General features: G+C 50.6%; 4 protein-coding genes across 4 annotated transcripts; all 4 read left to right on the top strand.

Moving 5' to 3' along the window:
- Positions 1–320: 320 nt before the first annotated feature.
- On the top strand, positions 321–2,375 carry LCP9604111_6850 (proteasome regulatory particle lid subunit RPN3; the record flags this gene model as incomplete). The annotated part of the gene is made up of 4 exons (XM_039074817.1): positions 321–606; positions 673–795; positions 872–2,166; positions 2,232–2,375. The coding sequence occupies 4 exons, from the start codon at positions 321–323 to the stop codon at positions 2,373–2,375; spliced, it is 1,848 nt and encodes a 615-aa protein (XP_038927151.1).
- Positions 2,376–2,909: 534 nt separating this feature from the next.
- On the top strand, positions 2,910–4,318 carry LCP9604111_6849 (trans-hexaprenyltranstransferase; the record flags this gene model as incomplete). Its single annotated transcript, XM_039074815.1, has 2 exons — positions 2,910–4,091; positions 4,157–4,318. 2 exons carry the CDS (start codon positions 2,910–2,912, stop codon positions 4,316–4,318), a joined length of 1,344 nt encoding a protein of 447 aa, XP_038927150.1.
- Positions 4,319–6,875: 2,557 nt separating this feature from the next.
- Positions 6,876–9,926, top strand: LCP9604111_6848 (SMP domain-containing protein; the record flags this gene model as incomplete). The annotated part of the gene is made up of 2 exons (XM_039074814.1): positions 6,876–7,531; positions 7,607–9,926. 2 exons carry the CDS (start codon positions 6,876–6,878, stop codon positions 9,924–9,926), a joined length of 2,976 nt encoding a protein of 991 aa, XP_038927149.1.
- Positions 9,927–10,617: 691 nt separating this feature from the next.
- On the top strand, positions 10,618–14,485 carry LCP9604111_6847 (putative cytoskeleton assembly control protein Sla2; the record flags this gene model as incomplete). The annotated part of the gene is made up of 12 exons (XM_039074813.1): positions 10,618–10,625; positions 10,682–10,728; positions 10,801–10,818; positions 10,918–10,993; positions 11,071–11,228; positions 11,321–11,401; positions 11,457–11,514; positions 11,570–11,754; positions 11,815–12,860; positions 12,912–13,061; positions 13,119–14,333; positions 14,399–14,485. 12 exons carry the CDS (start codon positions 10,618–10,620, stop codon positions 14,483–14,485), a joined length of 3,129 nt encoding a protein of 1,042 aa, XP_038927148.1.
- Between the last annotated feature and the right edge of the window lie 385 nt (positions 14,486–14,870).

Here is a 14,870-nt window from a genome sequence, read left to right as displayed (position 1 = left end):
TGCCAATTTTCTTTCAATATATTCTGGTTGTAACAGCTTCAACAGCAAAAGCGCCGAGTGAGGCTGCGGTAAGCTCCTACTGACTAAGCACTCATCTGGTCTCTCGCGCCCGTTCATCCCATCTCTTGACATCACATCACCCATCCACTTCATCCATCTGTCCACACAAGTTTTTCTTCATCGAGACTCGTGATATCAGCAGCTTGGCTCTTTTGTAATTGCTTTTCTGCTTTCTATCTTCACATCGTGCTCACTCGCCCTTCCCCCTACTCCTTCCATAGCTTGGTGGCTGCCCAGCCGAGCTCAACAGCTTGAGAAAGATGCCGGCCGAAAGGCGTTCTTTGCGATCAAACAATAAATCCGACACCTCTTCATCCGCTAACGGTGAAAAGGCAAACTCGAACTCTCAGAGCCCGGGTGCGAAAGACAAGGCGCCCACTACTCGCGCCGCCGCCAACAAGGCCAAGTCAGCTCCGGCCAAGAAAGACGCAAAAGGCGCATCAAACGGCAACATGGGAGACGATGATAAGTCGCATACGAACGGATCGAAGTCAACCGAGAACGGTGTGAATGGATCCGAAGATGTTGAGATGGGAGATACGGCAGGTGCGCCTACATCCTCATCCAGCACCAGCAAGGACCGCAAAAGTAACGAGAAGATGACTGTTGTAGTGCCCCCAACCAAGGGTTCCAAATCGTCTGGCAAGGATAAGGAGGACGATGTGACGATGGAAGGTGCGGAGGATGTCGAGACCACCGAGCCAGAGGTCGACCCGACAACTAAGGCGATTCAAGGTTCGTCTAGTTTTCCTTGTTGCTCAAAGAAGTCCAAATGTCTAACTATATGTCTGTTTGTCCGGCATGCTTTTAGACATCAAATCCAACTTTACCCTTCTCGAGCGAGCCGTTGCCCATTTCGACCCCAGATTTACCCTCCGTGTTCTGCGATCGATATCGTCGATGCGGAAACACCTCACCCCGGAGGTCCTCGCCGAAGTCATTGTGGAAACCTATTCCGCTTCTAGCTCTACCGCCTCGTTCCTTTTGGAAGCTCTTGGCCAAACCAATGCTTTCGAAAATGCTCCAGCTAGTTCGGATATGGAAGTTGACTCGGATAAGAATCCCATCGCTCAGGAGACCCTTGCCGAGGTGGATGCATATCTTGCTATTCTCGTCCAGATATACCTGTTCGACCAACGAGAGATTCAGAAGGGAGTCCAGTTCTCGACAAACTTGATCGAGCGCCTGCGAGCATTGAACCGTCGTACGCTGGATTCTCTCACCGCCCGCGCGTACTTTTACTACTCTCTCTTCTTCGAGCAAATCGCTCCGCTTCCTCCTTCTCCTGCAGCGGCTGTTACCACTATCCGCCAGCCATTGTTGGCGGCGCTTCGCACGGCTGTGCTTCGGAAAGATGTCGATACACAGGCTACTGTGATGACCTTGCTGCTTCGCAACTACCTGTCCACGTCTCATATCTCACAGGCAGATCTACTGATCTCGCACAACCCATTCCCCGTGGCTGCTTCTAACAATCAGATTGCTCGGTATCTGTTCTACCTCGGCCGCATCCGTGCTATTCAGCTGCAATACACAGAGGCCCATAGTCATCTGATTGGGGCTACGCGTAAGTCGCCTGCTAGCCCGGTGGCTCGTGGGTTCTACCAGGCCTCTAACAAGTTGTTGGTCGTTGTCGAGCTATTGATGGGTGATATTCCTGACCGTGCAGTCTTCCGCCAACCGGCTCTGGAACGGGCCATGCACCCTTATCTGTTGCTTTCTCAGGCAGTCAGTGTTGCTGATCTGGATGGGTTCCTCAACATTGTCAACACCTACAGTGAGACTTTCCGGAAAGATGGCACATACACCTTGATCTTGCGTCTTCGGCAGAATGTCATCAAGACCGGTATTCGCATGATGTCACTGTCTTACTCTCGTATCTCGCTGCGGGATATTTGCCTTCGCCTTGGACTCGACAGCGAAGAATCTGCCGAGTACATTGTGGCCAAGGCTATTCGAGACGGTGTTATCGAGGCTACGCTTGATCACGAGCACGGATTCATGAAGAGTAAGGAAGTGGGTGACATCTATGCCACCAGAGAGCCTGGCGAGGCGTTCCACGAGCGTATCCGCGCCTGTCTGGCCCTCCACGATGAGAGTGTTAAGGTATGTTATTCCGTCTCTCACTGAACATCCCTAAAATAATATCTACTAACATGGACTCGATCTAGGCTATGCGTTTCCCCATGAACCAGCACCGCCTGGAGCTCAAGAGTGCCCAAGAAGCTCGGGAACGGGAGCGCGAGCTTGCCAAAGAGATCCAGGAGGGAGACATGGACGATGAAGATGCCGGTGGTGATTTCGATGCCATTTAAAGAGGAGTGTGGTTGTTCCATAATCGATACAGCATTTTTTCTTCCCCGTCTACCGCACTGGTCCCATGCATGGGTATCTACCTCGTAGCGGCCTTCTTCAACCCTTGTGTTAATTGTGCAATTTGTTTTCCTTGTTCTGGTTCTTCATTCGGATGTTTACGAAGGGGACCAAGATGGCCGGCGCAGTTTTCTGTGTCTATTATACTGGAATTATTTCTTGCATTGTGCCTTTATTAGAATCGTATGCCATAACTGAGTGATCAATGACTTGTAGACTATACTGTCCTCTATTAATATCACCTTAATCGTATCTTTTTGAAGTAGAGAAGTGTCAATAGCAGGTCACCGAGTCATACTTGGCTGCGTAGGTACCGGGTCCGTGCCGACCCGAGAGAGCTCGAAATCTTCCCGCCCGCAAGATTGTTCGTCCTTGGACTCCGCAGACACCTCACATCGATATTGTTCCCTGGGATTGGTTTCCTATGGTTTAATTTGGAATCTCTCGTTTATAATTGAAGAGCCCTCGCATTGAGCATGGGAGCTCGAACTGCATCGGCCACCGGGCTGATCCTCTCATCACGAGCAACTGTCTGTTCCCAATGCCTCCGCGATGACCTCCGCTTCGTGCATATTGCTCTTCAATCTCGCAAATACCACCCGACACGCCGGCGGGATGCCTCACCATTTGGGGCCGCCGTGACAGCGGCCCAGGCCATCTTCAAGGGTATGCCGAAGGCGCCTCCAGGTATCTCCGTCGACCCGTTGAGAATGGTTGGGAAAGAGCTCAAATTCCTCACCAAGAACATCCGACAATTACTTGGATCGGGTCACCCAGCTCTGGATAAGGTCGCCAAGTACTACACTCATAGTGAGGGCAAGCACATGCGGCCCATGCTTGTTCTCCTCATGTCCCAAGCAACAGCTTTGGACCCTCGCAAGCACCATACCTACACGGATAAACCGAGCCCCGTCGATTCCTCCTTCAGTGCACCATCTATCCTCGAAGACGCCAACCCAGAAATGAACCCGCTCGTGGCCCCGAACGCCGAGAGCAAATATGATCTCGTGGGAGATGACAACATCCTACCTTCACAACGGCGGCTGGCCGAGATCACAGAGTTGATTCACACAGCGTCTCTCCTGCACGACGATGTTATCGACAATGCCGTTACACGCCGCGCCAATAGCTCCGCAAACCTAGCGTTCGGAAATAAGATGGCCGTGCTAGCCGGTGACTTCTTGCTTGGGCGTGCCTCGGTAGCACTGGCTCGTCTGCGCGATCCTGAGGTCACCGAACTCATGGCCACTGTTATTGCTAATCTGGTGGAGGGCGAGTTCATGCAACTGAAGAACACCGCGCAAGACGAAGCGAAACCCGTCTACACCGACGAGACACTTGCCTACTACCTCCAGAAGACCTACCTGAAGACCGCCAGTCTGATCAGCAAGTCCTGCCGTTCCGCTGCGGTTCTGGGACGGAGTGCTCCGGAGGTTATCGAGGCTTCGTACGCATATGGCCGTAACCTGGGTCTAGCTTTCCAGCTTGTTGATGATATGTTGGATTACACGGTCACCGAGGCGGAGATGGGCAAACCAGTTGGTGCAGACTTGGAGCTTGGATTGGCCACTGCGCCACTCTTGTTTGCGTGGAAGAGCAACCCGGAGCTTGGTCCCCTGGTTGGACGGAAGTTCGGCAAGGAGGGTGATGTGCAGAAGGTGGGTGTTCAAAATCGCGGGTGACCTTGCTTGATGCAATGATACTAACGACTCGGTTTTACTAGGCTCGTGAGCTCGTTTACCGTAGCAACGGTGTTGAGCAGACCCGTGCCCTGGCCCAGGAATACGCTGACAAGGCCATTGCCGCCATCAGCGACTTCCCAGATAGTGATGCCAAGACCGGTCTGATTGAGATGTGCGAAAAGACCATGAATCGCAGGAAGTAGAGGAGATTGCGCTCCCATGTACACATACTTGTCTTTCAGCTTGCCCAATTTCTGTTGTTTCTTCGGTTATTTTGTTTTCTATATGCTATGTACACTTAGATGTCTTAGATGGTTGGATATATATATATATATATGATCTTCACCAATAGGAACGTTTTCTTCTCTTCTCGCATTATCCATGGATGTTATATACGCTAGTTCTTAATCATGGATGGATACATACATGAACCCTAAATAAAAGAACTGGCAAAATATGTTGAGATCTTGTCCATAATGCTAAACTCTGCTAGTGTGATGTCTATAGTTATAGAATGCAGGATTGTCTGATCGGCGGGTCTTAAAGTCACTGTTGCACTGCATGAAGAGGAGAATTATCGACTATTTCGCTGATCTAAGGTCTTTAATGCCCATTTTAGGCTAAATTAACCCCATCCACAATTGGAATTGACTAAAACAGTAACAGGTGAGGTTGTTGGTTTCCAGGATTCTTCTCATGTTCCTGACAGCTGGTTGATTCAGGTGGGGTACAAGCGGAGCTACAGGTAAGATTATAGTAAGTATTAAAAATACAATATAAATAACGTAATCGGTAAGCGAGTGGCCACTGTAAGCGAGTGGCCACCCTACCCAAGAGTATAGTTTTCTAAGGTAAATATTTCAACCAGAACGCCATTAAATTAATTAAACTAAAAAAGATCATTTATCTGGACACCTATTGATCTTATGCCCTGTCTTTCCACACCCACTACACCTTGGTGCAGCCCGTGGTCGTGGTTCTAACCCTGATTGAGTGCTTCCGCCCGGGGGGTGTAGGGGTGTTTCTAATGCTTCCACCAGCCCAGCAATGATTTCAGAAGCTTCTTGAACTGAGAGGCCTTCTTCGGCGGGTATCTGCCTTTTAGATCGGGCCCGCTTTTGCTTCTTATTCTCATTTTCATCCCGTAAATCCTTGTTTTCTTTCGCTAGTAAAATAGCGCTATGCATTGCAAGCTCGCAGCCTTTAATAAGTTAGTTTAATGCACATTTAGAAGGGCTTATTGGGCTTCGAGATTAGGTTCGAAGTAAAGCTTTAATAGATAAAGCCTATCGATATAGATCTTTGCTATTAAAAGGGGTTTTTGGGGTGAAATTCCGGCTTGAATCGCTACCCCAGCTTAGGGGGGGGGTTGGCATTCGAAGATAAATGTTAAGTTTTGAAAGTACCCAATTAGGTAAAAAAGGTATTAAACCAGCTGCTAAGAAGCTATTTTTAATCGTCTCCGATTTAAAAGCTTCAATTCGTACAGAGGGGTATACTTCGAGGAATTCAAGTTTATTAATATAGTTAATCCCGGTCCGCATTTTTATCTTAACCAACCGGCCGTACAACCGTTTTACTACCGTAAAACAACCGATATCGAGAGGTTATAAAAGGTAAGAGGAATACAGTGGTATACAAATTGGTATAATATCGTTTTCCTTACAAATTTAATCGAATTAAGGGGTTAAATGGCTTCTGTGGCCATTAAGTACCAAAAGTCGATACCTTCCTACCATACACAATAAAGTTAATGGTATAAAGAGTTTCTAAAGCCAGCGAAGTCCAATTTCATCTAATATCCACCCATTTAGACTAACTTCAAAGCGCTAGTTACTAGGAAGGCCTTCGAACCATGATTCAAGGAAGACCTTACCTTTAAAAATAATACACAGAGGGAGGACCTATCCCGCCGCGTTTATATATTCAATTGCAGTTACCCACTCGCGATTTCTAGGTTATAAAAGTGATCTCCAACTGTAGTATTCACTTCTTATTATAACCTTTACCGTTACAGTTAATCCCATTGCAAATCCAGTCTCATCGAAGTTATAAATATCGTCTAGGTCAATCCTAAATTAAATGATAGTTTTTTAAATAAGATTAAACCATTCTCCAATGATTTTTAGGTCTTTACACTTCGCGCGCTTATAATTATAATATCTTAAGAACCGAGAGGAAAGAAGAGGGCGTCGTTTTATGAAATTGTAAACCCATTTTTCGCCAACCAAAATGACTGGGGTAGTTCCGCGCTTTTCAAGAAGAAGATTCGCCATTTCTTATACCATAGAGGGCCGGGGAGCTGATCCACAAGAATCCATAGAGAGAATCCATTTTTGAAGAGATTCCTCTTCAATTATAGTCAATTTAGTCGAGTTGGCGCAAGAAGTCGCGCGGCATTGTATTCCATCGAGGCGGCGCCGAAGGGTTGAACGCGGGACGTTAAAGGTACGGGCGGCAATAGAAATATTGGTAAATTCTTGTTTCTTAAAAGCCTGGATAGCTAGTAAGATCCTACCCTCCTGCTCTATTGAATCTTTAGAGGATTGAGAGCGAATTGGTGGCATGGTGGGTGGTTGAACTAAGTAAGTGCTAATTCATGGACGCGTTTTTGGGTAGGGTGGCCACTCGCTTACAGTGGCCACTCGCTTACCGATTACGTTACAGAATTACATCTACTAAAGCAAGTACTTTACTAGTAATACAGATACAAAACACAAATACCGATGTCTCAACACAGTTGACCTTCGTCATCCCGTCATGACTTTGGAAGCTACCAACTCCCTTCAACTCACTCACTTGTGCCTGATAATTCTTTGTCCCCCATCGCTCGTTTTATTCCGGAGCCGGTCTCTTCCTGTTTGCCGTGTTCTTTCTAAGCTGTTGGAGGTCGCTCTCCCAAACTATGGAGCTTTCGATCCGCCCGCATTGATCGACTGGTTCCCGATGGGTTCGCTCGCTAGCTTCCTCTTCGTTTACGCCCTCGGTGGAATTACTTTCATTCCACTAGTCTTGTCCTTTTTTCTCCTCTACGCCTATCTGACCCTCCCACCGGCACCGCAACCGCCGCAACCATGCGAGAAAGCGCCCGATCCGGTCCGCCAACCCACCGATGACGACTTTAGTCTCATGTCCGGCACAGACCAGCTGGCGGAGAAATTCCATCGCACGCACGAGTCCGATGTCGCTGCCGGATACTTTGCCGTCTGTCGTGAATATGTACCCGGTGGTGTCAATGGGAAACCCCCGGAGAGAACGACACCCGCGGGAGAAGTCGTCGCGGCCGAAAGTCCTAGCGTGTATCAGACCATGTACCGGAGTCTGTTCGATCGAAAGCAGGCACCCAGCATCGATCCGGCGAAGGCGAATGGAAAGACCACGAAACGGGCGCGAAATGTCTTTTACATTGTTCTCCGGTATGCATCTCTTTGTCTGGATGTATAGGCTGCTATTTAAGCGCTAATTGCTGACGATGGATGATATGTGCTCAGACATGGCCACTTGATGCTTTATGATGACGTGAATCAGGTCGAGGTGCGGTATGTCATTTCGCTTGCTCACCACGATGTGACCATATATGGCGGAGAAGGGGATATCCCAGAAGGAGAGCTGTGGCTCAAAAGAAACGCCATCTGCCTCTCACGGCGACTGGGCTCGCTTGGGGATCTAGGAGGACCGACTCCGCCGTTTTACCTCTTCTCTGAAAATTTGTCTGAGAAGGAGGATTTCTATATCGCCATGCTGCAGAATCAAAACCGGCTGTGGGACTCGCCTGATCGCCCGCCCAAGCCCCAGGAGTTTGATACCAAACATATTGTCACCTTGGTTCAGCGTCTGCATTCATCCGAAGAGCAGTTGCAGACGCGTTGGATCAATGCTTTCCTTGGAAGGTGGTTTTTAGCGATGTACCGGACACCTGAGTATGAGGCTTTCGTGCGGAGCAAGATCGTCAAGAAGATCTCTCGCGCCAACAAACCTAACTTTATCAGCAAGATCGGCTTACAGAGAATTGATATGGGTGAAGGGGCTCCATTTATCACCAACCCAAGACTCAAGGACTTGACTGTGGACGGCAATTGCTGCGTGGAAGCCGATATGCAATACACAGGAAACTTCCGGGTCGAGATCTCGGCGACGGTGCGTATTGACTTAGGCACTCGATTCAAGGCCAGAGAGGTCGATATTGTCCTTGCCGTTGTGTTGAAGAAACTTGAAGGCCATTTGTTGGTACGCTTCAAGCCCCCACCTAGCAATCGCATCTGGATGTCTTTCGAAACGATGCCGAAGATGGAAATGGACATCCAACCCATTGTCAGCTCCAAACAAATCACATACAGCCTCATCCTTCGCACGATCGAGAGTAAGATCCGCGAAGCAGTGGCAGAGAGCATCGTTCTGCCTTTCTGGGACGACGTTCCCTTCCATAATACGCTCGGCCAGGCTTTCCGCGGTGGTGTCTGGCAGCGAGACACTCCCGAGTCGAGTGCTCAGGTAGAGATACCAGAGATACCAGATGAATCTGGCGTAGCTCCCTCGACCCCAAAGAGCGTTGACAGTAATCCCATTGAAGCCCTCAGGGTCAAGGACGATCGCACGATGAGCATGCCTGTCCTTTCTGATTCCGGAACGGTCAAGAAGAAGCTGCGCAAAGGCGTGAAATCTTCCCTATCGGATCTGCAATCGAACGATTCCACTGCAACTGCAAGTTCAACTGGCGTTGAGAGACCGGGCAGCACACCGCTGCCTCGAGCTATTCGGTCACAGACTTTTTCCCACGCTGCAGATCCCGTAGTCACAGCGGACAATGCCAAGGTTGACAAGCTTGTTTCGGAGAGCAAAGGCGAAGAAAAGAGTCATGCAACAAGCGCCATGATAGAGATATCAAGCCGGTCCCCACCTACATCCCCGAACCAAACCCCGGGCACCTCGCCACCTACAGGTGGCCTTATGATACCAGAAAATGCGCTCCATAGCCGCGGGTCATCGATTGCAGATTCTATTGACAGCGTTCGTTTTCCACATGAGAGTTTTATTCAAAGACCTTCTTCTACTCGCATGGAGAGCGGGGGCTTCCCCAGCTCGAGAAACTCTCGGGGTAGTTCCACCACGTCCCTTGTCAGCGATACGGCCCCAAGACGCAGCACAATTGAAACTATCACCAAAACCTTTACATCTTCCGACGATAAGCCTTCGGGTCCGATGACTCTCGGGCAAGCCACCGCCGCTGCCAAGAAATGGAGTTGGAGCGTGTTTGGTAAAGGTGACCAAAATCACGGTCAAGAATCGTCGCGGACTCCTCCAGGCACGCTTACCCAACCGATTGGGCGTGGCCATCCTCATCCACCACTTGGAACACCATTGCCGCGCCCAGACAAATATGCCCTGAAGAGGAACTCAGGAAAATTGCCCAAGCGTAAACCTGTAGCAGCACACACAGTGCCTGAACGAGACCAACACTCCCCACCATCAACTTTACCACGCAGGAAACCAATGCCCCCTGAAGTGCGTGTTAACCAAGGTACTGACGAACTTCTCGTGGTGGAAGCTCCCCAAGAGTCCGAGCCAAATAGCCCGGCCCCTGGGGACCCGGAGTCAGACTCCAGTCTAATAGCCCCGACTCCTGTTGAGAGTGAGACACCACCAAAGGCCGAGCAGCTCGAGGTGAATCATGAAGGGCAAGGACGGTTGGAGGAGCAAGGAGAGTTGCCTGCTGTTGAATCGCCGTGCTCTGTTGAACAGGTGCCCTCTTCAACTCCAGGCAGTCATGAAACCCTGGCGTCTACTGAAAGAGTAGAAACACCCTCACCATAATGCTCGTTGCCTTCGCCCAGACACGAAAGAGGGGAAGGACCGAGGACCAAGGACCCTTGGTATAGATAGATCATACGACCATCGAATTGGATGGCGAGGCCCTTTGTACTTTTTTTTCGACTGCTTGGCCATATTGCTGTGCTGGATAGCAGTCTCCATATCGGGCTGGTTATCCCCGCATGTGATCGCTCTCTCGCACAGTGTATCCCAAGTCCTTTATGTGGCTTCTTTATGTATGTAGCTAATCCTCCGATATTCCATATATCCATGCCGATCTTAAGTCGTTTCGAACGAAGTAGACCAAGCACACCGTAGAGATCGGCCATGATGAATAGCCCATGTATTCCTTCTGCCTAGCCTGGAGTGTGTATTTGAGGCGTAGACCGAGACAGCTTTCGTCAGGGATGAAGCCTTAAAATCCAAGCCGCGGCCCAAACCCGCATCGGCTTAGGCGTCGCCAAGACTCCCGACAGGCGCCAACTTTCCCGTTCCCCATCAACGTCATTGTCCGGACTCCCACGTGTGTCTTTTTCGCCTTTGCTTTGCGATTCGAAATATCCGCTTATTCCGGTCAGCGCAACCTATTCTTAGCGTCTGTGCGCTGTCCGGCCTCAAGATCTTGTCAACGCGACAAACCTTCCCGACCTTCATACACCCTCCTCCCCCCTGAGCACACACCCCAACGGCCACGATGAGTCGGTAAGCAAGACCGACATGGGACTTTGAGAGTGTTTGTCTGATAAAGGATTGCGCAGGACCGAGGCCGATTTGGCCATCAATATCCGCAAGGCCACCAGTATCGGTAAGTCGTCAATCGGGGATGAGACCGACACGGGAGACAGGACATGATGACTGACATTTTGACAACCAACAGAGGAAACCGCTCCCAAACGTATGTTCTGACAATATTACCATTCCCTCCATCGAAACGATTGATGCCGCCTCGGCTTTGCCCCGTCCGAATCGAACTGACCACCCCCCGCGCCTGTAGGGAAACATGTGCGAAGCTGCATCGTCTATACGTGGGACCACAAGTCATCGGCGGCTTTCTGGGCTGGCATGAAAGTGTAAGTTTTGGAATACCTGAACGACGTGGTCAGGGGTATTGTTCTCGATATGGCTGACACGGCTTCGTTCTTCATAGGCAGCCCGTCCTCGCCGACGAGGTCCAGACGTTCAAGGCCCTGATCACAATACACAAGGTTCTCCAGGAGGGCCACCCCATGGTTATCCGTGAGGCGCAGCAACATACCAACTGGATTGATAGTTTGATGCGAGGAGTCGGAGGCGACGGCGTTCGAGGTATGGATTCCACGCAGGACGACTGCGCAATTGCTCTCTGCCCGAGGAGTAGCGACGCATGCAACGGACGGTATAATAACAGTTATGGATAGGATATGCGCCGCTCATTCGAGAGTATGTCTTCTTCCTCGAGGCGAAACTGAACTTCCATCGCAATCACCCCGAATTCAACGGTATGTTGTCCATGGTATATGAGTTCTGTCAAGTGCGGGGGTCTGACAGTCGCAGGCTTGTTTGAATATGAGGAGTACATTAGTCTGAAATTGATCAATGATCCGAACGAAGGGTACGTAAATACCTGGTTTTTGCGACAATGGAGAAACGTGTTGACAGTCACAAAGCTACGAGACCATCACCGATTTGATGTCTTTGCAAGATCAAATTGATTCCTTCCAAAAGCTCATCTTCTCGAACTTCCAGTCCGGCACGAACAACGAATGTCGAATCTCGGCATTGGTGCCACTTGTGCAGGAGAGTTATGGCATCTACAAGTTCATCACCAGCATGCTGCGAGCCATGCACACAAGTATGTGGCCTTTGGTCCTTGAATCTGCGTTAAATAGCCGCTGACTGATGTCTCCTGTAGCCACCGGAGAGGATGAAGCTCTCGAGCCACTCCGAGGTCGATATGATGCCCAGCATCACCGCCTTGTTCGGTTCTACTATGAGTGTTCCAACCTGCGCTACCTAACAGGCCTCATCACCATCCCGAAGTTGCCACAAGATCCACCAAATTTGCTTTCCGAGGATGACGATCGCCCAGCTCTTCCCAGACGACCGACGAAAGAAGTGGAACACCAGCCCTCGCCTCCACCGAAGGTCGCTGCTGAGCCGGAGCCGATCAATGATTTCTGGACAAACGAAGCTAAACGCCAGCAAGAAGAGTACGAGGCGGAACAACAACGCTTGCAGCAACAGTGGGAGGACCAGCAACGCCAGCAACTCCTTGCCCAACAGCAAGCCCAGAACGATTTCGAGGAGCAGCAGCGCCTGCAGGCGGAACAGCAGCGATTGGCACAGGAACAGCTTCTCCGCGACCAGTACCAGACCCAAACCCAAGGTCGGCTGGCAGAGCTGGAGCAGGAGAATCTCAACGCCCGTGCACAGTATGAGCGCGACCAGCTGATGCTGCAGCAATATGACCGCCGTGTCAAAGAGGTTGAGGAGCAGATGAACCACTTGACCTCGAACCTGAACTTGCAGAATGCCTCGAAGGACGATCAGATTCGATCCCTGCAAGAGCAGGTGAACACCTGGAGATCCAAATACGAGGCATTGGCCAAACTGTACTCACAGCTTCGACAAGAGCACCTAGATCTTCTGCAGACCACAAAGAGCCTCAAGCTCAAGGCAGCCTCCGCACAAGAAGCAATCGAGCGACGAGAGAAGCTGGAGCGCGAGCTGAAGACTAAGAACTTGGAGCTTGCTGACATGATTCGGGAACGTGATCGTGCTCTGCACGACCGTGACCGTCTGACCGGAACCAACAAGGATGACTTGGAGAAGGTCAAGCGTGAGCTTCGTATGGCTCTTGAGCGTGCTGAAAATGCAGAACGCTCAAAGGGAACCGAGATCTCGTCTTTGCTGTCCAAGTATAACCGGGAGATGGCTGATTTGGAAGAGTCCCTCCGAGTGAGTAACTGTCCATCTTGCTGAGATGTGTGATTTATGCTGACCTTATAGATTAAAACGCGCGCATTGGACGAACATTCCAGTCGCAACAATGACCGCCAGGAAGATCTTGACCTGTCTCTTCGTGAGAAGGACGAGGAGATTGAGGTGTACAAGTCTGGTATGGAACAGGCTCTTATGGAACTGGAGGAGCTTAGACTGGTTAGTGATGATCTTGACGATATTGAATGCCTGCATACTGACCACAGTCAACTATAGAGCCAAGGCGATGTCGACCATGCGCTGGACAGCCAGATTGACACTGTGCTTCACGGTACAGTCGCGAAGATTAACGATATTATCGACTCCGTGCTGCAGACTGGTGTGCAGCGTGTCGATGATGCTCTGTATGAATTGGACTCGTCCATGCAGGCCGGTAACCAAAATGCCTCTCCTCCATATGTCCTTTCGCAGATTGAAAAGGCGTCAGCTTCCGCCACTGAGTTCTCAACAGCTTTCAACAACTTTGTTGCCGATGGCCCCAATAGTCCTCATGCCGAGATTATCCGCACAGTGTCCATCTTCTCTGGATCTGTCTCGGATGTGTTGAGCAACACCAAGGGCCTCATCCGCTTCGCTACCGATGACAAGAGCTCCGATCACCTGGTTAATGCTGCACGCAAGTCTGCTCAAGCGACCGTTCGGTTCTTCCGTAGCTTGCAGTCGTTCCGTCTCGAAGGTCTGGAACCACTGCAAAAGACTGATGTTGTCATCAACAACAACCTCGAAGTCCAGCGTGACTTGCAGGCGCTGTCGAAGCTTGTTGAATCGTTCGCTCCCAAGAATACCAAGATCAGCACCAGTGGTGATTTGGGTGATCTTGTCGACCAGGAGCTGCTCAAGGCCGCCGATGCCATTGACGCAGCTGCCCAGCGTCTGGCCAAGCTCAAGAACAAGCCCCGTGACGGGTTCTCGACTTACGAGCTGCGCATCAACGATGTCATCCTTGCCGCCGCTATTGCCGTCACCAACGCGATCTCGGAGCTGATCAAGGCCGCTACAGAGACCCAGCAAGAGATTGTTCGCGAAGGCCGTGGTAGCTCGTCTCGCACTGCCTTCTACAAGAAGAACAACCGTTGGACGGAGGGCTTGATCTCTGCCGCCAAAGCAGTGGCTTCTTCGACCAACACATTGATCGAGACTGCGGACGGTGTGATCTCGGGCCGTAACTCGCCAGAGCAACTTATTGTCGCCTCCAACGATGTTGCAGCCAGCACTGCCCAGCTTGTCGCAGCCAGTCGCGTCAAGGCAACATTCATGAGCAAGACCCAGGACCGCCTGGAGACCGCCAGCAAGGCAGTGGGTGCTGCTTGCCGTGCCCTCGTGCGACAAGTGCAGGACATCATTAAGGAGAAGAATCGCGACGGCGATGACGGAGAGGATTATGGAAAGTTGAGCTCGCACGAGTTCAAGGTCCGCGAGATGGAGCAGCAGGTATGTGACGTCCCCTTCCCCCTTATATCCCATCCATGCAATGCTAATATGTCTCCTCCCAACAGGTCGAAATCCTCCAACTCGAGAACGGTCTCGCTCGCGCCCGCCAGCGTCTGGGCGAAATGCGCAAGATCTCATACCAGGAAGATTAGGGAAATCGTCGCATCTGTCTTTCGCTCTTGGCTGTCTGTGTATATTCCACATCCCAATTTTGAGGAGTTTTGCTTCGTCCGTCTCGCACTTTGCGTTTTTCGGTCTGGGCTCTTCTCCCTAATCCCGTAGTTAGTCTCTTGTTTTGATTTCCCATAGCGAATACAAGCAACTTACCCAGTTCCCTGAATCATTGTAGTGCGTTTGTTGTATATGTGTAGATCCACTCCCCTGCGTCCATGTCCATGTCCTAGCGCCGGTAGATATAGATACCCCTGTAGAGCGCACGGTCGCACGGTCGCATGGCCGGACATGGATGTCCCTTGCTCGACGCGGCATGCCAAGCGTTGTCTCCCTCGGTCCATACCCGACTGGTGGAACCATGGA

The sequence above is a fragment of the Penicillium roqueforti genome, assembly GCF_015533775.1.
Source record: "Penicillium roqueforti strain LCP96 04111 chromosome Unknown scaffold_19, whole genome shotgun sequence".
Classification (NCBI taxonomy): domain Eukaryota; kingdom Fungi; phylum Ascomycota; class Eurotiomycetes; order Eurotiales; family Aspergillaceae; genus Penicillium; species Penicillium roqueforti.
Note: the sequence above shows the minus strand (reverse complement) of the source record. Positions and strands in the feature narration are given on the sequence as shown.